Raw genomic sequence first — 25382 nt, forward strand, 5'->3', positions numbered from 1 at the left:
GCATATTTTATCTTGTCCCCATTCTAGATTGATTCTAAGCTCCTTGAAAGCAGAGCACCTGTGATTCTCTCTTTGACCCCTTATCAATCAAAAGCCCAATAGATACTTCTGTAGATGTTCATTAACTTTGAATTTATCAAAACATCATGGAATTTAGAGAGAGAAGAGATCATCTCATCCAAGTTCCTCATTTTTCAAATGAGGAAACTAAGGCATAGCATGGTGTTTTGAACCTACAGCATGTATGAGTGGGTTTTTCATCAAGATTAAATAACCTCATTTAGTATATAGGATGGTTGTCTGGGATAGGACGATGGTGCAGCAGAAACAGAGCTGGGCCTAGAGTCCGGAAGTTCAAATCAGGCCTCAGACACTTATTAGTTATGTGATCTTGACCAAGTCACTTAACTTCTGTCGCCTCAGTCCCCCCCATCTATAAAATGGCGACAATAGTAACCCAGGATTGTCGTGAAGATCAAATGAGAAATATTTTAAGCTTTTAGTAGCTAGTTTTTATTCTTATTCAAGGAGAGGGAAAGAGATACAAGGGGAAATATAGGGAATGGATAAATAAAAAGGATCACCAAAAAATAATTTGGTTTTTTGGTTTTTGCAAGGCAATGTGCAATTTTGCAAGGCAAGTGATTTCCTCAAGATCACATAGCTAGGGAATTATTAAGTGTCTGAGGTCACATTTGAACTCAGGTCCTCCTGACTCCAGGGCAAGTGCTCTATCCACTGTACCACCTAGCCACCCCACTAAAAATTAATTTAAAAAAAATACTAAGTGACCATAGATTTTGGAGCTGGAAGGTACTTTGGAAACCTTCTTGTCATAAGGACTGGAAAAAATGTCAGAGACTGTCTGTCTAGTCATTTTACTTTACAAATAAGGAAACTGAGACTTGGAAAATTAAATGACCTTTTTGAAGTCACTTCTGACTCCAGGGCCAGCATTTGTTCCACTGTGCTTTGCTGTTCCCTTCATTTTACAAATGAGGAAACCAAGGCCCAAGGTCACCCAGATGAAGATAAAAAGAGTTGCGTTTTGGATCATAACAACAACAAAAAATCCCCTGCCCTGGGAAAGTCCCCACCCGGAGACGTTGGTCTCCTACTGTCCTTCTGCCAATATTTGTAACATCGCTGTGTGTGTCTTGAAAAATCCCCTTGAAATTCCCGTCTCTCTTTCTTTCTCTCCTTGATGTTTTCTAGAGGATAGCCTGGGTTCCCTGGGGAAGGCCAGAGGGGAGAGGCTGGCCTTGTGGTTCTTATCTTTGGACTCCTGCTTGAAATGTGAGAGGGGCTGGGGGTCGGGGGCCTGGCTCCAGAATTCAGACCATCCTGCTCTTATTGCCCTGGTTCCTGGCAGGACGGAGAGTTGGGAGCCACAGGAAACTGCAGCCAGGATGCTGGGTGGGGTCCTGGCTCCAAGAGAATTTAGTTCTTAACTCCAGATGGGCCGGGTGGGTTTGGGATGTTTGGGGGGGGGGGGCTGAGGGAGAGTGTCTGGGAAGGGGTCTGAGTCTCCCTCGAAACCAACCAACTTTTAAGGCCCTGACTTCCCTGCCTCACTAGAGGGTGAAAGGGGAAATGTATCCAAATGAAAAACTATTTGGCTGTTCCTGAAAACTTCTATTTTTGTTGTTTTTGCCTTTGTGTGGGAGAGTAGATTCTTGTGAAAACAGTTAAGGACTTGATACGACTGATGATGATGATGATGATGATGATGATGTTTGTTCTTCATTCTTGAGGAAGACCATGGCATCAGGGAGATGATGTCATGACACACAAATGAACTGGATTTGAGTGGGGGGGGGTAACTGTGCTAAGCCACCAGTCTCACTTTCTCCTCCAGAGCCATCTGAGTCCAGTGGCTGGATATGAATTAGGATGACTGGAGATAGCCCTGGATTTGAGGCAGTCAGGGTTGGGTGACTTGCCCAAGGTCACACAGCTGGTTAGTGTTAAATGTCTGAGGCTGAATTTGAACTCCTATCCTTCTGACTACAGGGCCAGTACTCTATCCACAGCTAGAGAGATATTTGGAACTAGAGGATTCCATAGATAATAGTATGGTCCTTAAATGGTTCTTAAAACACAGAATGGGGGCAGCTAGGTGGCACAGTGAGTGGAGTCAGGAGTACCTGGGTTCAAATCCGACCTCAGACACTTGATAATTACCTGTGTGGCCTTGGGCAAGCCACTTAACCCCATTACCTTGAAAAATCTAAAAAAACCAAAAAAACAAAACACAAAATGTCAGAGTTAGAAGGGACCTTAGAACAGAGGATGTCAGAGCTAGAAGGGCCTTTAGAACCCAGAATGTCAGAATTGGGAGAAACCTTGGCTCCCAGGACATCAGAGCTGGGAGGAACCTTAGGACAGAGAATTTCAGACCTGGGAAGATCTTAGAACAGAGAATTCTAGAATTAGAAGAACATTAGAATGTTAGAGCTAGAAGGAAGATTAAACCTTTGAACCTGAGAAACCTCAAAACACTGTGTGGAACGAGCCTTCGACAAATGTAGGGTCAGTATCAGAAAAGGCCCTTTAGAAAAGACTGCATCTGCCCCAGAATTCCCTCTGCTACCGTCCTAAGTCAGGAGCCCCAGGTTTAAATTCCAATTTTGACCGCTTACTCTGTGACCCTGGGCCATTCACCTTGAGACTAGGTTTCCTCATCTATCTGATGAAGACCACAATATTTTCATGAGGTACCCCACAGAGCTGCCTCAGAAAAAGTGCTTTGTAAACCCTCAAGTGCCATCCATATTTGAATTAGTGAAATGTTAGTGGGAAGGTTCTATTAGCAGCAGACTCATTTACAGAGAAGAAAAGGTGACTTGGAGAGAAGAGAAGGGACTTGGTCAAAAGTCAGGGGCAGGACAGATCAACCTCTGGCTCCTGGACATTTTCTTACATGATACAGTTTGGATTAGCCCTTCCAGACAATGAAATCATCTCTTTAAAAAGAAAAATGGCCTTTTAAATCAATATAGTTTGTTTTTACATCAACTTCATTTGCAAACATATTCCTCTCATCTCTTCTGCTTAGTGAGACAGTCCTTGTAATGCTCTCTCTCTCTCTCTCTTTTTCTTTTTGCAAGGCAATGGGGTTAAGTGACTTGCCCAAGGTCACACAGCTATGAAAAATTAAGTGTCTGAGGTCAAATTTGAACTCAGGTCCTCCTGACTTCCAGGCTGGTGCTCTATTCACTGCATCACCTAGTTCCCCCCCCCCCCCAATCTCTTTTTAAAAGAGAAAAAAATCAAGTCAGGAAAATGAATACACTAATTTTGACAATAGATGCCACACTTCACACCCATAGTCCCCCACCTCTCCAAAGCAGGGAGGGAGGTTATCTTTTCTTTTCTCTCTATGAACAAGAGGAAGCATACATACAATATTGGAGTAGAGAGGATCTTTTCAGCATCTGACAGAGCTTGGCTGTGACTGTGGGCAATTGACTTAACTTTTGAATCTCAGGCAATTTACTAGCATTAATAGGCATCGTCCTAGGACTGAAATAGTTCCAATCTGGCCTCAGACCTCATTAATTAGACAAATTAGATGTGTAACCTTGGGCAAGTCACTTAAACTGTTTGCCTCAGTTTCCTCAACTGCCAAAAGGGAGATAATAATATCACCTACTTCCTAGGGATGTTGTGAAGATAAAAATGACATATTTGTTAAGTTTCTGAAATTTAGTAGATGCTATGCAAATAATAATAATTATTATTATTAATTTACTAACCTGACTCGGTAGAGTTTTTTCCACCTGGGAATTCTTATGCCAGTGAAATCACAGATCCAGACCCAATGCTTTCTCTGGGAAAGCAGTGTAACCTTGAAATGTTCGATTCATTTCTGTCATGTTTTTCCCCCTCAGCTCACCCACCCTCCCTGGCCCAGGGTAAGTAGGGGAGATCTGCAGGCTCCTTTGTGGGTGGCCAAGGAAAGAAAAAGGTGGGGAATGGGGAATGCATCGTCTTCCACCCTAATGACTTGGCAGCTTTCACCAAGCCAGGCCAGGCCCATTGTCTGCTCACTCACCCTCAGGAGAAAAGTATGAATGATGAAGGCTCCCAAGAAAGCTTTCCTTCTCCAGCTCCAAAGTTCTCCTTCTATCCACATGGGACAAGGCTCCCCTCTTGCCCAGAGCTGCCTCTTCTCTTCGGCTCCCCCAAAGGGGAAGAATGAGGGAGGCATTCATTCATCAGAATATGCAGAATGACATTGTAAAATGAAACCTAGATTTTGAATCAGAAAATCTAGATTTGAGTTTCAGGGATGCCGCTTATTAGCTGTGTGATCTCAGGAAAGCTAGTCCACCTCTCTGACCCTCAATTTTTCTAACTTTAAATGGAAATAATTGTACTGGCACCGCCTACTTTATAGGGTTATTGTAAGGAAAAGTCCTTTACAAATCCTAAGGCTTGCTATCAATGTAAGCCATTTACTGTTATGACTGAGTTAAGGCTTTAGCTCTTCAAGCCTCCATTAGGAAAAAAATCTATTTTTATGCATTTTTATGACCTCTGATAGGGATCATGGATCATGGATCTGGAGTGAGAATGAATCTTTAAGGTCCTCTCATCCAAACTCATTTTATAGATGAGGAAACCAAGGTCCAGCACAGATTTTCCCAAGGTCACACAGGGAGTAAGGATTTGAATCCAGGACCTCTGAATCCACATTCATCATATTATGCCATTTAAAGTTATTTCTCAGATAACTTTTCCCTTGGACATACCTAAGGGCAGGGCCCAAATCTTCCCTCATCTACAGCATCCAGGACCTTCCCATAACCTGGCATTCATTCATAATCATACAATCATAAGATTTAGAATTGGATGAGAATTTATAATCTCTTCCAACTTCCCTTTATTTTACAGATGGGGAAACTGGGGCCCATAGTTGGCTGCCTCTTGGGTCTTGTGTGTGTGTGTGTCTGTACCTTTACTCTTAATAAATGTTCACCTTGTTGTGTTGTACAGTGGGTTATCTAAGTTCCTGATGGCATATTCAGGGGCAGAATTTCTAGCCTCTAGTCCAGGTTCCCAACTCCTAGTTCTGTGTTCTTTTCCTAAGCAAAGCCATTCACCACACTCTCTGTTGCTTTCCGGGGACTCTTTGCAGTCATAAGGCTGCTGAAAGAAACCCAGGTCTTCTCTCCTGCAGGGCTCAAAAGTAGGGAAAGATCCTTGGGGGTAGTACCAGGGGCAGGAATGCAGCCTGAGGCCTGATGGAGTGAGGCTGCCCAAAGGGCACTGTCTGGCCAAGTTTGAACAAGCCCTGGCCCCAATGAGAAGAGTAACTGAGTGGGGTCATGATCCTTCCCTAGGGGAGAGAGGACAGGTGGGGAGTGGGGATGTACTGACCCACACATTCTTTCCCTTCCACTGACCTATTTCTAGACTCTGGGCAGAGTAGGCCCCTTGGGGCACACACTTATCCTAAAGGGCCCCACCTTCCTTTGCTGGCAGCCTTCCAAGGAATAGCCACAGAGCTCTGAAGGTGTCCAGACTGATAGGGCTCAGCCTCTGGTTCACTTCCTTTGCTATCTGACCTTAGGCTCTATCTAGGGGCTCTCTTGGGCTCTTGCCTAGGTTTTTTGGTTCTCTGACTCTCTTTATTCTAATATTATGTTCTCAGGGTCTTCCCAACTCTGACATCTTGTGTTCTAAGGTCCTTCCCAGCTCTGACATTCTGTGTTCTAAGGTTCTTCCCAATTTTCATATTCTGGGTTCCAAAACCTCTCCTAGCTTTGATATTCTGTGTTCTAAGGTCCTTCCAAGCTCTGACATTGTCTGTTCTAAGGTCCTTCCAAGCTCTGACATTCTCTGTTCTAAGGTCCCTCCCAGCTCTGACATTGTCTGTTCTAAGGGTCTTCTCAGTTCTCACATGCTGGATTCTAAAACCTCTCCTAGCTTTGACATTCTGTGTTCTAAGGTCCCTTCCATCTCCAACAATCTGTGTTCTAAAGACCCTCCCATCTCTGACATTCCGTGTTCTAAAGCCTTTGCAAAAGAGCACTAGTCTTGTCCTCAAGGAGCTTCCAATCCAATGTAGGAGAACACATGTACAGATACAAGGAAATGCAGAGTATATACATATACATTCAAAGTGTTTGGGGGAGGGAGAGCATTAGTAAATATAGGGATCAAGAAATACTTTATGCTGATGGTGAGGAGTTAGAGATTGAGGGGACGCCCAGAGGCTGGGGGAATGGCTGAACAAATTGTGGTAGGTGATTGACATGAAATGATGTTCTGTTATGGGAAATGATGAACAGGATGCTCTCATAAAAAAAGTTACATGATAACACACTAACAGAATGCCTTCTGTGGGGGGTGGGGGGAGGGAAGCAAGAATGGGAGGGAATTGTAAAACTCAAAATAAATAAAATCTTTCTTTAAAAAAATACAAGGTAATTTGAGGAGAAAGCACTATCAAGAATTCTTTTTTTAAAAAAGGATTCCAGAGGAAATGTTACCTGTTGTATGAGCAGTATCTACTTTACATAAACTAGTACAGTTTTGTTTGTTTGTTTTAGTTTTTGCAAGGCAATGGGGTTGAGTGGCTTGAGTATAGTTTCTTTTAAGAAGGCCAGGTAGTCATTCTCAAGATGTTACTTGGTTCAGAGGAGTGGGGGCACAAACCTCAGACTATAATGCATGTTGGATTCTTGAAGTCTATTAGAATTACCACTGTTCTGTTGGATATCTTTTTCATCAAGTATTGCAGTCCTGATTAATGCAAAGGTAGCAAGGAGCAGTGTCTATTTTAGCAATTATGTGCTTTTAATCTTTCGTGAAAAATAAAGCTATTTATTGCAAAAAAAAACCTTACATGAGTAGATAGATGCAATAGGAAATGATACCTTATACAAAGTAACAGCAGTATTGCAGAATGATCAACTATGAATGATCTACCTTTTCTTAGCAATGTTGTGGACCCAAGAGAACTCTGAAGGACTTATGATAAATAATGCTATTGATCCCAAAAATAGAGCAGATGGTATCTGAACACAGACTGAAGCACACATTTTTTTTCTCACTTTATTTTTCTTGAGGTTTCTCTTTTTTAATGTGTGTGGGTGTTTACTTTTACAACATGACTTTTGCAGTGTTGTTAAAAAATTATTCATTTGTAAAACAAGTACTGCTACTTGGCTGTTGTACTAATTCTGTAAAAATTGTTCTTGATTGCCTACAAAATAAAGCACACATTCATCTTCTAGGCAAAAAAAAAAAAGAAAAAGAAAAAGAAACATTTTTTGTTGGAGGTGTTCCTTGAGCTGAATTTGGGAGGAAACCAGAGATATGGAAAAGATTGAATCTACAGTCACAAATTTCACCACTGATGCTTAGTAGCTCTGTGATGTTAGACAAATTATTTAATCTTCCTGCGTCTCAGTTTCCTCATCTATCAAATGAGTTGGATTTCAGTTTCTTCCAGTTCTAAATATTTAATTCTATGAACCTTCATTTTCTTTTTTAAAATATATTTTTATTTACTTTGTTATCTTCCAATTACATGTTAAGAAATTTTTTAGCATTGGTTTTTTTAAACTTGTTTTTGTTTTTTGTTTTTTAGGTTTTTGCAAGGCAAATGGGGTTAAGTGGCTTTCCCCAGGCCACACAGCTAGGTAATTATTAAGTGGCTGAGGCAGGATTTGAACTCAGGTCCTCCTGACTCCAGGGCCCATGCTCTATCCACTGCGCCACCTAGCTGCCCCCCTTTTTTTACATTTTTAAGGTCTAGATTCTCTTTTTTTAATATTCATTTAAAAAAATTTTTGAGTTCTATATTCCCTCCCTTCTTCCCTTTCTTTCCTTCCCTACTTCTTAAGAAGGCATTGATACTGATTTTACATGTGAAGTCTTTTTTGTTTGCTTGTTTTTGCAAGTCCAGCGAGTTTAAGTCAGGCCCTCTTGACTCCAGGGCTTGTGCTCTATCTACTATGCCACCCAACTGCCCCTACCTATTAAGTCTTGCAAAACACATTTCCATATTAATTATTTTGAAACAGAAAGCACACACCCAAGCCCCCAAGAAAAATAAAGAAAATATTAAAAAATTATTCTTCAATAAGCACTCAGAGTTTTTCAGTTCATCATGGGGCCTTTGCATTTGAATTGGATCATCATTTTGATCAGAGTAGCCAAGTCCTTCCCAGTTGATCATCATATTGATGTTACTATGTATAATTGAGCCTTTTTCTTCCCTAAGAGGTCTCTTCCAGCTCTAACATTTTATGATCATATCTGAGAATGACTTCTTCTGAAATACAACTAAGGAAGAACTTTAAACACATCTCCAAAGCCAGGATAGGGCTGTTGCTATCTAGGTAGAGTTTCCATCTAAAAAAAGTAGCTGCTCACTCATTTACCTTGTGGAGATCCCTTTTGTGATCTTACTCCAAGTCACCATCTCCTGGTCTGACAACACTTAGGTGTTTATATCTATCGATCTTTTTTTTCCCTCCTGATTCTCTCTTTAGGCACACATAGATGACTAGAAAGGAGGGATCTTCAACCTGTGATCAAATCATGGACATGGATATCTAGATGCCACCTGCTCCCCCTGCACTTGACCCTGACCCAGACTTCTATGACTGATTTTTGTCATTTTGGGGGGAAATATCCAAATTTTACATGAAATCATAAGATTATACACCTAGAACTACCTCAGAGCCAGCTACACCTTCTCCATCATTTTAATGTTGAAGAAATGGAGGGAGAGGTGAAGACACCAGCCCCAAATATAGGAAGTAGTAATCACACTCATTTAATATCAAGGGGCGGGGCAGCTAGGTGGTGTAGTGGATAAAGCACCGGCCTTGGAGTCAGGAGTACCTGAGTTCAAATCCAGTCTTAGACACTTAGTAATTACCTAACTGTGTGGCCTTGCGCAAGCCACTTAACACCGTTTGCCTTGCAAAAACCTAAAAAAAAAAGATCAAGAGGGAAAATTTGTGCCCTTAGTGGCCTCAGGTAGAGTGGAAGCCAGGATGCTCTGGTAAATGTTGATTAGCTGAGTTTCTGGAACAAAGAATATGCTCATGACACATTTTAAAAATTAATCTGTATCATTAACATTTTCTCCATTACTTGTTAAGTATAGACAATCAACAAAATAATATTCATCGAGCTCTGATTGTAGTATTTGACTTTTTGGGGATGAAAATACTCACTCTGAAAATTTAACTATTGTCTCCCAAGCTGGCTCCAACATAGCCCTGAGTGGATGCTCTGTGATCTCCTAAGTGTGGGAGGTTATTGTCTAATATTGTCTGATTAAATGATCTCCAGGGATATCTTACTGTAAGCTTCTTGAAATCAAGGATTTTATTTTCTAATCTAAACTGTATTTTTCTCAGAGACAAGTGTAGGGCTCTTCATACAGTAGGCAATTAATGTATACTTTTTGTATTGTTCTGAGGTAGAAAGGATTTGTTACCTTGATAGACTCAGGAAGAGTGTAATGAGCTACTTAGAAATATAATGAACCGTCATAACTTCGTGGTCTTTAAATGGAAACTATGTGACCACATGCTTGTAGCATAGAGGATTTCTAAGTTATATTTTGAAACAAATGTTTCCTGAGTTTTCTTCTAGCTCTGAGATCCTGAGATTCTATGAGGAGAGTGAAAAGGGTAGAGGAGAAGGTCTGTCTGTGGTCTCCGTTTGGCTCTGTCTAGGGGACCTGAGTCCTAATTTTGAAAGAAAACTCCCCTGTTAGTCTCTTATAGAACCCTCTCTCTTTTCTTTCTAGACTCTTGAAGGGGACCAGATCATCCTACAGCGAATAAAGAAATCGGTGCGGACAATTCATAGCTCTGGTCTTGGTAGGTGAAGGGGTAGCTTCAGCGGTGGTGATGGAGGTGGTGGTGGGCTACCCAAAGCCCTCCTTGCTCTTTCCCACCCCCAATCCCCCAGCTAACGCAGTTGAACAACCCCCCCCTTCCTAAGACACAGTCCAGCTGACAACTAACCCATGGACTTGCTCTCAGCCCATGTAGAGAATGAGGAACAGTACAGCGAGGCCCTGGAGACTTTTGGTAACAGCCACCTTTCACAGAACAACCATGAACTGTCCACAGGCTTCCTGAACCTGGCTGTGTTCACCCGTGAGGTGGCTGCTCTCTTCAAAAACCTGGTAAGGATGAAGAAGATGGACCACTTGCCATCCCACTCACTTCCTCCCCTCCAGATCTCAAAGTCCAGTTGAACCAAAGGAGATCTTTAATTTTTTAAGCTTCAAGGCTTAGGGTCACCTAGGTGAGGGCCTGGATGTGGAGATGACCTGAGTTAAAATCTTTCCTCACACTACTAAAAGCGACCCTGAATAAGTCACAAGATCACAGATTTAGATTTGGAAAGGTTTGCCCAACCCCTTCACAGAAAAGGAAATTGAGATTCTGACTAGTTATATGACCCCTGATGAAGATAAAGGATTTAGCTAGGGTCCCACAGTTAGTATCTACTTAGGACATCCCCTCTCAGGCTCATTTTCCTCACCTGTACAAACAGGACAGTTCTATCCTGTTGCTGTGAAACTCAAGAAGGATAACTAAAGTGTTTTGCAAACCTCAAAGCACTATTATTGTTATTAAAACAAGCCCATCCTCTTATGCATCAGGAAACTGATGCCCTGGGAGGGGAAGATCATTAGAGCAGCAAGTAGCTGCGATTAGAACTCATAAGGTTTATCAAGTCCTTTTTTATGCTGTGACCTTGGGAGTGATGTAGTGAAAGTCTCATGACAATTGAGGAAGTTGAGGCTTAGAGAGAGGAAATGTTTCAACCATAGCCATGAATCTGGGAAATGTTAGCAACAAGATTAGAACGTGGCCTTCCTTTTCTGCACACGGGACATTACCCAATGACACAAGGATTCAGTGCTAGATTGTATGGTCACCAGGGCAAGGAGGGCCTAGGAAGGCTTTGGAGATAAGCCTGAGTATGACTTGAGCCTTGAAAGATGAGTAGGAAGAAGGCTATCCAGGCTGGGGAGCAACATATACTGAAATGTAGAGGCAGGGAGGGGGTCCAGTGCCTGGAGATGGCAGCCTCTTGGTGAAGTCCAAAGGACAATTCTAGTCCTAAGGTCCAGCCTCCAAGCTCAGCTCTGCCATGTTATGCATATGTGATCTTGAAAAAATCATGTCCCCTCTCTGGGTCTCAGCTTTCCCATCTACAAAAGGGGAAGTTAGGATTAACAATTCAACTCAGTTCATTTATCTAACTTTTATTGACCACCTATTTGTGCCAGTGTACTCTGTTAAGTGTTAGAAATACAGAGACAAAAATGAAATGGTGTTTACCCTCAGGGAGCTTACATTTTATCAAGTGAGATGACATCTACACTGATAAGTAAATACAAGGTAATAAATAGCTGGATGGATTATTGATGATGATGAGGAGGAGGAGGAGTAGAAGGAAGAAGAAGAAAATAATGATCCCTTGCCTGGATGGGTGAAAGTGAGAGTCAGGGAGAGTTTGTGTGATGGACTGCTTTGGGTGATGGACTGCTTTGCCTTAGGACTCCTAGGCTCCATAATGCCTCAACAAACCATGAACAGAGGCATTTGGCCTGCCCAAAACCTAACTCTACTTATAGGTTAGGCTTGTCATGGGGCCCTGGCCTTTGAATCCTGGTTCTAATGCTTATTCAGTACATGCCATCATCCCTGTGCACCTCAGTTTCCTTTTCTATTAAATAGACAAGGTGATAGAGAGTAGAGAAGGATAAATTATGAGGAACTTAATGATGAACTGCATGCATTCCTGCAGCAAAAAATGATACTGATAATACTCATATGAACTTTCTCATTTAATAGAGCAAGTAGAAGGAGCTTTTATAGATGAAGCGCAGGAGAGACTTGAATTTGAAGATATAATATAGTGTAAAAATAGAGTCATTGGCTAAAAGGGAAATGCACTGGGAGTAAGAGAAAGGAGAGGTGATATAGGCTAAGATATTTCTTATAAAAGATGGTGTTTTTTTTTTGCAATGATATGGAAGGGGGAAGGTGAGGGGGAATGAGGGAACCTTCACTCTCATCAGAAATGGCTCAGAGGGGGTGGCTAGGTGGCACAGTGGGTAGAGCACCAGCCCTGAAGGCAGGATGACCTGAGTTCAAATCTGGCCTCAGACACTTAATGATTACCTAGCAGTGTGGCCTCAGGCAAGCCACTTAACCCCATTTGCCTTGAAAAACCCTAAAAAAAAAAAAGAAATGGCTCAGAGAGGCAACAGCATACATACTCAATAGGGTATAGACATCTAGAGTAAAAAGGAGAGAAGGGGGACAGGGAGAGGGGGATGTGGGTGATAGAGAAGAGGGTAGATCATAGGAGAGAATAGTCAGATGTAACACTTTTTTTAACTTTTTGAAAGATGCTGGGATTGGGTGACACAGGCCCAGGTGGTTGCTGGGTCTCTGGGGTGGTATGTGGTCTCTGGGCCTCTTGGCCCCAGGGCTGGTGCTCTGTCCGCTGTGTCATTCAGCTACCCTACAGCACATTTTTGAAGAGAGACAGAGTGAAAGGAGAAAGAAAATATAATAGATGGTAGTGGGGAGGAATGGATAGAGGGGAATTGCAATCAGCAACAGCAGCTGTGGAAAAATATGGAAGTAACTTCTGTGATGGATTTATGATAAAGAATATAATCCAACTGAGTCAGAGCTGATGGTATCAGAACATAGACTGAAACACATTTTTTTCTCTTTCTTTTACTTTATATCTCAGGTTCTAAATTTTTGTGGGGAAGGGGATATTATGTTTACTCTTAAACAAGAATATTTTAGTAATGTATAAATAAAGTCACATTAACCAAAAAAAAGAAAAGAAACCAGGAGGGATGGGAATTCAGGGAAGCCTGGAAGGATTTGCATGAACTGATGCTGAGTGAGATGAGCAGAACTAGGAAAACACTATATACCTTAACAGCAATAGGGGGGGTGATCATCATCCTTGATGGACTCGCTCATTCCATCAGTTCAGCAATGAGGGACAATTTGGGGCTGTCTACGATGGAGAATACCATCTGTATCCAGAGAAAGAACTGTGGAGTTTGAACAAAAAATCAAAGACTATTACCTTCAATTTAGAAAAAAAAAAACATTATCTTAGGTAATTTTGCTATCTCTTATACTTTATTTTTCTTCTTTAAGGATATGATTTCTCTCTTGTCACATTCAACTTAGATCAATGTATACCATGGAAACAATGTAAAGACTAACAGACTGCCTTCTAGGCGGGGGACGGAAGCAAGAATGGGAGGAAATTTATAAAACTCAAAATAAATAACATCTTTCATTGAAAAAAATAAATAAAGGTGCTTCTAAATCTATAATCATATGGTTCCTCCTATTCTGTTTCTTCCAGGTGCAGAACCTGAATAATATTGTTTCTTTCCCCCTGGACAGCCTGCTGAAGGGGCAACTGAGGGATGGTCGACAGGTGAGTTTTTTGGGGAAAAAGGAGATATGAGACTCTTTGCCACTGGTTGGGTTTGCCTCAGGAACAGAGGGAAGGACTTCCAGTGAAAGGTCACCAAGGTGCCTCAGATCCCTCAAATCACCTCCTAGGACAAGTTTGGGGAAATGGTAAAATCCATCTGAGGTAAGTTTGGGCCTTGAAAGATGCTCTCAACTCAATCATTAAGTCCAATGAAAAAGGAACTCTCAGAGAAACTCTCTTCCCACTTTGATGAAGGTAAAAATGCAACAAGAAGAGACCAGAAGAGAATGGGAAACTGAGGACTATTGTGACACACAAAAAAGAAGAAAGTGGCAAGAGAAGGGTTGGGGGCATATGAGGAACAGGACTGACATGACTGGGAAAGAGGGAAGAACATTAAGACCAGAGAGAAGGGTGGGTAGTGTAATAGAAAGAACACTAGATTGGATTTTCCAAGACCTGGGATCCAGCCTGGTTCTGTCTCTAATCACCTGTGTAATTTTGGCCTAGACATTTGTCATTTCTAAGCCTTCAGTTTATCATAAGAAAATGGGGAGGTTAGACTAGATGGTCTCTAAGACTCCTCCCACCTCTGACATTCTATGTTCTAAAGACCCTCCAGCTCTGACATTCTGTGTTCTAAGAACTCTCACTCAGACATTCTGTATTCTAAGGATCCTTCTAGCTCTGACATCCTGTGTTCTAAGGATCCTCCCAGCTCTGACATCCTAGGTTCTAAGGGGCCTCCTAGCTCTGAATCCTGGGTTCTAAGGATCCTCCCAGCTCTGACATTCTGTATTCTAAGGGCCCTTCCAGCTCTGCCATCTTATATTCTAAAGTCTTTCCCAGCTCTGAAGTTCTATGTTCAAAGGTCTTCCTGCACATTTCAGAATTACGTGAAACAGAGTCCAGTGTTATTAGAGAAGAAGAAGGGAGGAGCTTGGAGGCAAGGGTGAGACCTGGACAATAGGGGAAAAGCTTTCCCAGCCCCATTATTCCCTGAACTGTGAGGTAGCCACTAAAGTTATCCTGACATGATGATGCTGAAGAAGGAGGGAAGACTCAGAGCGTGGATGCTAAATTGTGTTCAAAAACCCTCAGGGAGGAAGCTCCCTCAGTAAAGGATTCTCCTGTCAGCTCTAGAGACTGGGTGTGTGTGTGTGTATCTCCCTATGGGCTTTCTCCCAGTGCAGGGTCAGTCTTTCCCCAGTCAGTGGGAACAGCCCAAACCAGACAGACAACTTCTTTAAAGTAGGTGGGGTTGGGAATGAGGGAGAATTGGGGGTGGGGAGGGCCTCCCCTTTGGGCTCTTGGGCTTGGCTCTGCCTCAGCAGTGCCAGAAGTGAAGGGAATTGGACTGGGGGACCAGGGAAGGATCTTAGCCCCTCATCAGAGGCTGAAATAGCCCCAGAGGACCTTGGCCAGGGAGTCATTTAGATTATATTAGACTCCAAGAAGTCAGAGACTTGGGAGACAGTGGAAGGATCTCTGACTAGACATTCTAGATTCAGATCTTCTCTTTATTCATTCTTCTCTGTTTTGCTTTGAGAGAATTGAGCCTGTATGTTCTCTTCCATTTTTAAATCTTTGACATCATGATCCAATCCATCCATTTTACAGAAGAGAAAACAGAATCTTTGAGGAGTTAAGTGACTTGGGAGTCAAGCCCAGGTGCCCTCTTAGGACAGGATAGAGACCCCAGACCACTTGAGAACTTCCCTTGGTGCCTCCCTCCCACCCCCCAACCCAGTCAGGGCACTTAATATCTCAGTTTGGTATGACACTGAGGTGTCAATTAATTAATCAAAGCTAGATGAAAAATTGATCAAAGCTAGATGAAAAGACTTGGAATTTTGAGAGTAGAGGAATCATAAAAAGTGGACCCACCCTTGCAGTCAGGAGGACCTGAGTTCAAATCCGAACTCAAACACTTAATAATTGCCTTGCTGTGTGACCTTGAGCAAGTCACTTAACCCTGTTGCCTTGCAAACAAACAAAGTGGGCCCACCTGGTTTGAAATCAGAAAACTTCCACTTCAGGTTCTGGTGAGCCTGGATAAATTTGAATAGGGATCTCTAGGAATCAGTTTCCCCACTCTGTAAACTGATGAGGTTATATGTGGATAATCTCTAAGGTCCCTTCTTATTCCAAGCATCTGCCCCCAACTCAAACCCAGATGTAGCATTGCAAAAGGTGCTAAAAACAGCACCCTTTTCACCTTCCAGGCAGGAATTGATGCTTCAGTGGTGCTTTATAGTTTTCAAATCACTCTCCTTTCCATAGGCCCATGAGGTCAAATTGGGCAAGAACTCTGGTCCCAGGTAAGGTCAAAACATTTGACTTTTCTGGGCCTTAATTTCCTCATCTGTAAAAGGAGAGCTTGCCTATGATCCTATGGTGATTATTCTTCTTGTATAGAGGAGGAAACTGAGGCCCAGGGAAGGAAAGCAAGTTATTCCAGGTCATAAGGCTTAGAAAGTATGTCTCCTGAATCTTAAGTCATTGCTGTTTGCCCAAACCCTGGCAGCCTCTCACTCTGTCCTCTCTGCTCCAAGGTTGCCTGATCAAGGAAGACTGCTGCCTGTGGACAGAGCCGGGGTATCCACAGGGATGGTGGCCTCATCTAATTCAGTAATCCATTGTGTTATAAATGTTAGGGGGATGTTGGCCAAGCTTCCAGTCTCTGCCCCCCTCTTTCATTGGCTCTGCCCATTTCCAAGGTTTAAATGCTCTTGATGAAAATCTAACAATCAGTTCTTGTACACTAGTTTGATCTGATTCTACTACACATTTCCCCTTGCCTGCAGTTTGGTGAAGAATAGGGAATCTTCTCAGATTGATGTTTTTTAAATGTGTAAAACAAGAAGCCTAAGATGGTAAGGAAAACTGGTTATATTGGAATACACTTATGAAAAATGTTTTAAAATATATAGCCCCCAGATCAAGATCATTCACCTAAGATCTCTTCCAACTCTGAATGCTGTGTGGGAAGCTCAATCACACCTCCAGCTTTTTGGGTTCTAAGGATCCTCCCAGTTCTGACTTTCTGTGTTCTAAGGCCCCTTCCAGCTTCTCTGATGTTCTATATTGTAGTTCTTGACAAGCTCTGACAAGCTCTGCTCTAAAGGATCTTCCAGCTCTGACATTCCATGTTCTAAGAACCTTCCTAGTTCTAACACCCTGTGTTCTAAGGCCCCTTTTAGTTTTAAAATTCTCTGTTCTAAGGCCTCTTTAAACTCCCCTGATGGTGTATATTATAGGTCTCACCCAGCTCCAACATTGTGTTCTAATTGTTCTCCCAGATCTAACATTCTCTGTTCTAAGGCCCCTTCCAGTTCTTCTGATGTTCTATATTGTAGTTCTTGCCCAGCTCTGGCGTTCTCTGTTCTAAAGAATCTTCTAGCTCTGATGTTCCATGTTCTAAGAGCCCTCCCAACTCTGACACCCTGTATTCTAAGACCTCTCTCAGCTTTAACATTCTCTGTTTGAAGATCCTTTCCAGCTCCTCTGATGTTCTTTATTATAGGTCTTGCCCAGCTCTGACAGTCTGTGTTCTAATTTTCTCTCCCAGATCTGACATTCTGTGTTCTACAGACCCTCCTAACACTAACATTGTTCTAAGGCCCCTCTCAGTTTTGACATTTTCTATTCAGCTTTTCTGATGTTCTATATTATAAGTCTTGCCCAACTCTGGCATTCTGTGTTCTAAAGTTCCTTCTAGCTCTTATACTTCTATGATTCTCTTTTCTTAGACAGAGAGATGGCAAACTTCAACCTATAATAACAAAATGGGGGAAGGGTTGCAGAGTCTGAGTCCACCAGGAGGAAGGGCAAGAGCAAGATGATGGGAAGGATGAGTCCAGAGTAGATTCAGTTGGAGGGATGAATTTTATGGGCATCAGTTTCAGGACTTGGGGAATGAGTGCAGACAACAGGGTCAAGACTGGGGAAGTGGTGCATTTGGACAGTCAGTCAATAAATATTAATTAAGCAGCTCCTGTGGGCCAAGCAATGTGTTTAAACCATTGGGATACATAGAAAGGCAAATGACAATCCTTGAGGAGTCCCAGTCTAATGGAAGAGACAAGCCACAAAGAACTCCATATAGACAAGCTCTAGATAGGATAAATTGGAACTATTCAATCAATAGAGAGAAGGCTTCTTGTAGGAGGTGGAGAAAGGTAGAGATGAGTGAGAGCATTCCAGGCCTGGGGAGCAGTCCACACAGATATGTAGACTCACATAGATTGTAAAAGCAAATATTTAGAGCTAGAAGCCAGTCATTACAAATCTCTCATTTTACAGATGAGGAAACTCAGGGCTTGTTTGTAGTGGTGAGAGCACAGGCTTTGGGGTCAGAGGATTCCAGAGTGTCAGACATGGGAGGGTCCTTAGAACCCAGAATGTCAGAGGGCCTTAGAACATACAAAGTCATAATATGGAAGGCCCTTAGAACATAGAATGTTCTAGGGTGGAGAATGGGATTTCTTTGGGGAAATGAGACCCAGGGTAGAGGGATAGTCCCATAAAGGGAGCAGTCCCATAAAGCCACAGGGAGACAGGAGTTGTTCTGGAGTCCTGCACTGAGCCCCTTTCTGATCCTCTTTTCTTTGAACCATAGGATTCCAGGAAGCAGGTGGAGAAGGCATGGAAAGACTATGAGGCCAAAATGTGAGTGTTCTCCTGGGAGATGATGGGGCTGCCCCAAGAATCTATGGCTTTCTTCAACATAGTAATAATAATAGCAATAATAATAATGATGGTAGCCTTCCTTTGAGGTTTACAGGTCAGTCCTTACACCATCCCTCTGGCCTTAGTTATCCCTCTCTTAACAGTTGGATACACTAAGGCTGAGAGAGCTTGGCAAGGGCTTGAACCTTAGGACTCTTCTCTGATGTCACGAAGCCTTTCCCCGTCTTAGCTTCTGAAGCTAGAGAAAACTTCTGTTGTAGCAGGAGGCATTTAGGTGAAAGATCTTAAAAGATAAAATGTCAAAACCAAACTTCCTGATTTTAAGAGCTGAGTCACCTGGCATGGTCAGACATCCTTTCCTTCTCTGAGAAGGAGTAGTGGGGCCAGGCCTCCTCTGTAGAGGAGAGTCTGTCACAATGCTCAGCCCAGAGGGAACTAAACAAAAGTAGGCTGAAATTCTGATATTGCTACTTGCATCTTCTCTGGATTCAGAGCCCAGATTCTCATTCTTGGCCCCTGCACCTCCATAGTGTGCACATGCTAGGGCTGTTCTGGGGTCCAGCTAGGAGCCTGTCCATGGGAAGTCCTGGACTCACATAGATTGTAAGAGCAAATATTTAAAGCTAGAAGCCAGCCATTACAAAAATCTCATTTTACAGATGAGGAAACTCAGGGCCTCTTGTTGCTGGTGGTGAGAGCACAGGCTTTGGGGTCAGAGGATTCCAGAGTGTCAGACATAGGAAGGTCCTTAGAACCCAGAATGTCAGAGGACTTAGAATATACAAGATCAGAACATGGAAGGCCCTTAGAACACAGAATGTTGGGGGCAGCTAGGTGGAGCAGTAGATAGAGCACTGTCCCCTGGAGTCAGGAGGACCTGAGTTCAAAGTTGGCCTCAGACATTTAATAATTTCCTAGCTGTGTGACCTTGGACAAGCTACTTAACCCCATTGCCTTAAATAAACATAATATTAAAAAAAAAACCACAGTATGTCAGAACTGAGAGTGCCCTTAGAACACAGATTGTCAGAGCTGGGAAGGCCCTTAGAACACAGAATGTCAGAATTGGGATGGTCCTTAGAACACAGAATGTCAGAACTGGGAGGGCCTTTAGAACACAGGATGTCAGAACTGGCAGTGACTATAGAACAGAGAATGTTAGAACCGGACAGATCTCAAAGTACTTAAGGTTAGAACTGGAAGGGCCCTTTGAACCCAGAATGTCAAGTCACAGTTTTAGTCTATAGGGTGTCTATAGTCTATAGTTTATAGGATGGGTGAACCTCAGCAATCAAAGTCCAGTCCCCCTGATTTTAGCTTTCAGGATTCTGAAGCCCATAGAGAGGTAGTGACGGATTCATCCTCGTTGTTGGCAGGCCTTTCTGTGCAGGGCCAGGCCCCAGGTCTTTCCCCAGCCATTCTCTAGAATCTTCTGTGAAGTGACCATACGGGTCTCCGTGGACATTCCCCCTGCATTTCTAGAGTGAATTTGCTCAGCCATTACAGGATCAGCCCGCCCCACTTGGGGCCTCCGGGTTTCAGAAGGAAGCCACCAGCTGGGGGCGTAGGGGAGGGAACCATGTTGAGTCAAATTCAACAGACTCATTTATGAAACATGTCTGTGTAAAGCCGTGTGATGGGCACTTGGGGGAGACAAAAATAAGTGAGACTGTCCTAACCCTCATGCCTGGAGCCATCTAGTATGGAAGAAAAGACGTGGCCTTGGCATCTATAGGAGTTAGAGCTGGAGAAGGTGTGAAACACCATGCAGATCAGTGTCTTTATTTTACAGATGAAAAAACTCAGGGAGGTGCTCTTACTACTTTAATTACAGGGCTAGGAATGGGTTTAGATTCAGAATTGCAGGGATACAGGGAACTCCAATGGGAGGAAAGCCCCTCTCCTCATGCTGGGTCAGCACCTCCTCTGCAACTTCAGAACCTGGGCTTAGACAATTGCATGGGAGTCATACACAAACAGAAGATGACCTCAGGTCTCCAGGATTCAAAAATAAGTACTCCATCCACCATACCCCAGCAGCCTCACATTTTAAAATTCTGCTTTAATTCTAATGCAGATCACCATAGATTATTAAAGTAGTCCAAAGAGAGAGTGCTAGTCAAGAGTCCAGAGAGAGCATTTCCAGTGGGGTTGGGGGAGGGTTTCTGGAGCAGCGGTGACCAAGCTGAGCCTCCAAGAGGGAGAGTGATTGCACCAGGTGGCTGGAGTGGAGTGGAGTGGCCAGCTGCAAGGACCAGCAGGAGGGTGGGGCCGGATTGGGTTGGGGGGAGGCCCAGACAGTAGGACCAGAACTGGAGAACAGTGCCTCATAGCCAGGCTGTAATGGGCGGGGTCCATTTTCAAAAACTTGTCTTCTCTAACATGAATTTAGCAATCATCAACAAATCAATCAGCAAGGATTTCTTAAGTGTCTGTTATGCTGAGGCCTGCACTGGGGGACACACTGAGAGAAATGGTGCATGGAGCAATCCATGTGTTCCAGGAGCTTTGGTTCTTTAATGGGGGAAACCCATGAATCAATTAGTCTATACAGAATAAATTAAAAGACAATAATACAATCATAGGCCAAGCAATTAAATACATGAGTGTTTGGGAAGGAAGGAAGGAGGGAGGAAGAAAGGAAGGAAGGATGTAAGGAAAGAAAGAAGAGAGGGAGAGAAAATGGAGAGGGGAAGGAAAAAGGGGAGTGAGAAATGAAAGGAGGAAAGAAAGGAAGAAGAGAGGGAGGAGGGAAGGAGGAAAGTATGAAGGGAGGGAGAAAGGAAGAAAAGAAGGAAGTGAGAAATGAAGGGAAGAAGAGAGAGGAAGGAAAAAGGAAAGAAGAAAGAGAGGAAGCAAAGAAGGGAGTAAGAAATTAAAGGAAATAAGGGGAGAGGAGAGGGAAAGAGGAAAGAACAAAGAGAGAGAGAGAAGAAGGCAAGAAGGGAGAGGGGAGGAAGGAAGGAAAGAGAGTGAGGAAAGAAGGAGTGAGAAATGAAGGAAAAAAGGAAGAGAGGAAGGAAAGGAGGGACTTAGGGAGGAAAGAAGGAAGCAAGGAAGAGAGGGAGAGAAGGGAAAGAAAAAGGAAAGAAGGGACTGAGAAGTGAAAGGAAAGAAAGAAAGAAAAGGGGGAAGAAGGGAGAGAGGGGAAAAAGAAAGAATGTAGGGAGGAAGGAAGTAAAGGAAGGAACATTAAGATCTTTTTATGAGTCAGACATCATACTAAGCTCTAAGAAAAGCAAAAAATAATCCTCAAGGAGCTTAATAATATTATGGAAAGATAGCACATCAAAAGAAGCTATAAAGGAAAGTGGAGCTTGAAAGTACTAGAAGAAATGGAAAGGAACATAATTTTGAAATCCAAGAAGTCAGGATCAGGGTCAGGAGGGAAAGATGCAAAACAAAGAACAAGGAAGGATACTGTATAAGAAACTCTGAACATCTGTTATATGCAATGATTTGGTTTGTTTATGTTTTGGGGGGTTTGGGGAGTTGTTTTTTTTAGGGAAAAAAGCATAAAAAACTGGGTTCAAGTTCTATTTCTGATCTTGGACAATCCTTATAGCATTTCAGGAAACTCTCTAAAACCATAGGTTATGAAGAAGGTGTCAACCTGCACTGTCTAAAGGGACTGTCCTGATCTGAGATTGTTTAACAAGGTAGTAACAGGGATGGCTAGGTGGTGCAGTGGATAGAGCACTGGCCCTGGAGTCAGGAGTACCTGAGTTCAAATGTGGCCTCAGACACTTAATAATGACCTAACTGTGTGGCCTTGGGCTACTTAACCCCACTGCATTGCAAAAACCCAAAAACAAAAGAAAACAAAAAAAAACCAAAAAAAACAAAACAAAAAAAACAAGGTAGTAACAAAATGACTCCTGTGGGACCATAGTGTCTTGGAATTTCCCTTTGGCTCTTGGAATCTAGAGTGAGACATGTTGTCCGCATCGGTAGAGGGTCCCCATTCTGTCTGCAGTGAGAGGACTGTCCTTGTTCATCAGTTCAGGATCCTGTGAAGAGGGAACAAAGTTTTCTGTGCTCAAGCATTGGGGTCCTAGGTCTCACTATGTGGTCTTGGCAAGCATCAGGTCATCATGGATAGAGTGATACACTTGGAAGCAAAAATCTACCTTGATACTTACCAGTTTGGGCACCCTGGTCAAATGTCTAGCTCTCTCTGAGCCTCTGGTCTGAAAAAGAGATAATAATACCTGTAAAACTTCATGAAGCAGTTAGGTAGGACAGTGGATAAAGCCTAGGTGTGGAGTCAGGAGACCTGAGTTGAAATTTGGCCTCAGACACTTACTAGCTTGAAGAAGTCACTGAACTCTGCTTGCCTTAGTTTCCTTATCTGTAAAATGAACTGGAGAAGGAAATGGCAAACCAGTCCAGTGTCTCCGCCAAGAAACCGAAATGAAGTCATGAAGAGTCAGGTATGACTGAAATGACAGAGCAACAAGAACAATCAAGGTTTATTTCAAGGTTTATATATGATAATGAATGGTAAGCTCTATATGAATGTTGGTTATTCTCTTTGACTAACCACTCAGGGACCCAGTTTTTTCAAATTTGTGGAATGATTGTGTGAATTAGATTTCCTGATTTGACCAGGGGTCTTTAACTTGTTCTGTGGGTCCTGGGCCTCTCCTTTGGCAGTTTAGGAAAGCTCAAGACCCCATCTTGGAATGATGTTTTTAGATGCATAGAACAAATATGTAGTGTTAGGAAGGAAGCCAATTATGTGAAAATACAATTATCAAACTTACAAACAAACAAAAAATCCAGTTTCTAGACTCTAGGTTAAGAACACCTGGAGATGATGATGATGATGATGATGATAATTATGATGATAATCATAATTACATTTATAGAAGTGCTTTTTTATATAAGCTATTGTTTAATTCCCACATTTCTGTTAAGGGAGCCTTTTGTGGGTGATATTATCCCTTCTCTACAGGTGAAGATATTAAGGTTCAGGGTAGTTAAGGGCTTATTAAGGGTTCACACAATTAGGAAGTAGCAAAGGTAGAATTAGTCTCATTCTGGGTTCTCTGGGCCCTCCCAGCTCTGTTATTCAGAGTTCCAAGACCTTTCTTTTTTTTAATTTATTTTTATTAAAGATATTATTTGAGTTTTACAATCTTACTTCCCTCCCCCCACCCCCACCCCCCACGGAAAGCAATCTGTCAGTCTTTACTTTGTTTCCACGTTGTACCTTGATCCAAATTGGGTGTGATGAGAGAGAAATCATATCCTTAAAGAAGAGACAAGAAGTCTAAGAGGTAACAAGATCAGACAATAAGATATCTGTTTTTTTCTAAATTAAAGGGAATAGTCCTTGAACTTTGTTCAAACTCCACATCTCCTTATCTGGATACAGATGGCACTCTCCTTTGCAGACAGCCAAAAATTGTTCCCAATTGTTGAGCAGATGGAATGAGCAAGTCCTTCAAGGTTGAACATCACTCCCATGTTGCTGTTAGGGTGTACAGTGTTTTTCTGGTTCTGCTCATCTCACTCAGTATCAGTTCATGCAAGTCCCTCCAGGTTTCCCTGAAATCCCGTCCCTCCTGATTTCTAATAGAACAATAGTATTCCATGACATACATATACCACAGTTTGCTAAACCATTCCCCAATTGAAGGACCTTTACTGGATTTCCAATTCTTTGCCACCACAAACAGGGCTGCTATAAATATTTTTGTACAAGTAATGTTTTTACCCTTTTTCCTCATCTCTTCAGGGTATAGACCCAGTAGTGGTATTGCTGGGTCAAAGGGTATGCACATTTTTGTTGCTCTTTGGGTGTAGTTCCAAATAGCTCTCCAGAAAGGTTGGATGTGTTCACAGCTCCACCAACAGTGTAAGTGTCCTAGATTTCTCACAACCCTTCCAACAATGATCATTATCCTTTCTGGTCATATTAGCCAACCCGAGAAGTGTGAGGTGGTACCTCAGAGAAGCTTTAATTTGCATTTCTCTAATAATTAATGATTTAGAGCAAGTTTTCATATGGCTATGGATTGCTTTGATCTCATCTGTAAATTGCCTTTGCATATCCTTTGACCATTTGTCAATTGGGGAATGGCTTTTTGTTTTAAAAATATGACTCAGTTCTCTGTATATTTTAGAAATGAGTCCTTTGTCAGAATCATTAGTTGTATAGATTGTTTCCCAATTTACTAAATTTCTTTTGATCTTGGTTACATTGGTTTTATCTGTGCAAAAGCTTTTTAATTTAATGTAATCAAAATCATCTAATTGGCTTTTGGTGATGTTCTCCAACTCTTCCTTAGTCATAAACTGTTCCCCTTTCCATAGATCTGACAGGTAGACTAGTCCTTGATCTTCTAATTTGCTTATAGTATTGTTTTTTTTATGTCTATGTCCTATAACCATTTGGATCTTATCTTGGTAAAGGGTATGAGGTGTTGGTCTAATCTAAGTTTCTTCCATACTAACTTCCAATTATCCCAGCAGTTTTTTTTTATCAAAGAGGGAGTTTTTATCCCAATAGCTGGACTCTTTGGGTTTATTGAACAGCAGATTACTATAATCATCTCCTGCTTTTGCACCTAGTCTATTCCACTGGTTCCAAGACCTTTCTAGCTCTGACATTCTGCATTCTAAAGTCCCCCACCCCCAACTCTGACATTTTAAGATTTTGTTGACTTAGTGCATCATTAAAGAAGTGATAAGCCCTAGAGATAATGAGAGCTGAGACTAGATGGGCTCTTACAAGCTTGTTCTCTGTGTGTGGTCTCCAGGGCCAGGCTGGAAAAGGAGAAGGAACGGTCCAGAATGCCTGGAGGAGGTCCTGGAGAGATAGCTCAGGACACCCAAAGAGAGCGACGAATCTTCCAGCTGCACATGTGTGAGGTAGGATGGTGGGTGTATGACAGTGCTCTCTAGGCATGGCAAGGGGCCCATCTGGGATCTTGGGGTGGACCTGAGAGGACAGTGGCCTAGAATCCAGGCCCAAAGCTCTGCTGGGCTCTGACCTCGAAGATCCTCGAGTAGGAATGTCCCTGTCTCAGTGTCAGATGATATGGGGCCAGAGAAGGGTGATGTCTCCCTGGCACCGGGGCAAGGAAAGGGGCTAATAGGCAGGAATAGGATGGAAGCAGAGATAGTGGCCTTAGGGAGCCTCTTGTTCCAAGGTCCTGGCCTCTGTCTTAGGATGACTTTTCTGCAGTCTCTTGTCCCCAGGA

At 42.6% G+C, this 25382-nt stretch overlaps 1 protein-coding gene across 2 annotated transcripts in view; it reads left to right on the forward strand.

The window, feature by feature from the left end:
- The window catches only part of ASAP3 (ArfGAP with SH3 domain, ankyrin repeat and PH domain 3), a 70526-nt gene that overhangs the window by 18047 nt on the left and 27097 nt on the right, over positions 1-25382 (forward strand). For both annotated transcript variants that reach the window (XM_074218152.1, XM_074218153.1), the window contains exons 2-6: positions 9785-9857; positions 10023-10168; positions 13405-13479; positions 18101-18150; positions 24939-25050. In XM_074218152.1, the coding sequence (XP_074074253.1) occupies positions 9785-9857; positions 10023-10168; positions 13405-13479; positions 18101-18150; positions 24939-25050 (456 nt within the window). The remainder of the gene's footprint in view (positions 1-9784; positions 9858-10022; positions 10169-13404; positions 13480-18100; positions 18151-24938; positions 25051-25382) is intronic.

This window comes from Macrotis lagotis, chromosome 1 (genome assembly GCF_037893015.1).
Source record: "Macrotis lagotis isolate mMagLag1 chromosome 1, bilby.v1.9.chrom.fasta, whole genome shotgun sequence".
NCBI classification, from domain to species: Eukaryota; Metazoa; Chordata; class Mammalia; order Peramelemorphia; family Peramelidae; genus Macrotis; species Macrotis lagotis.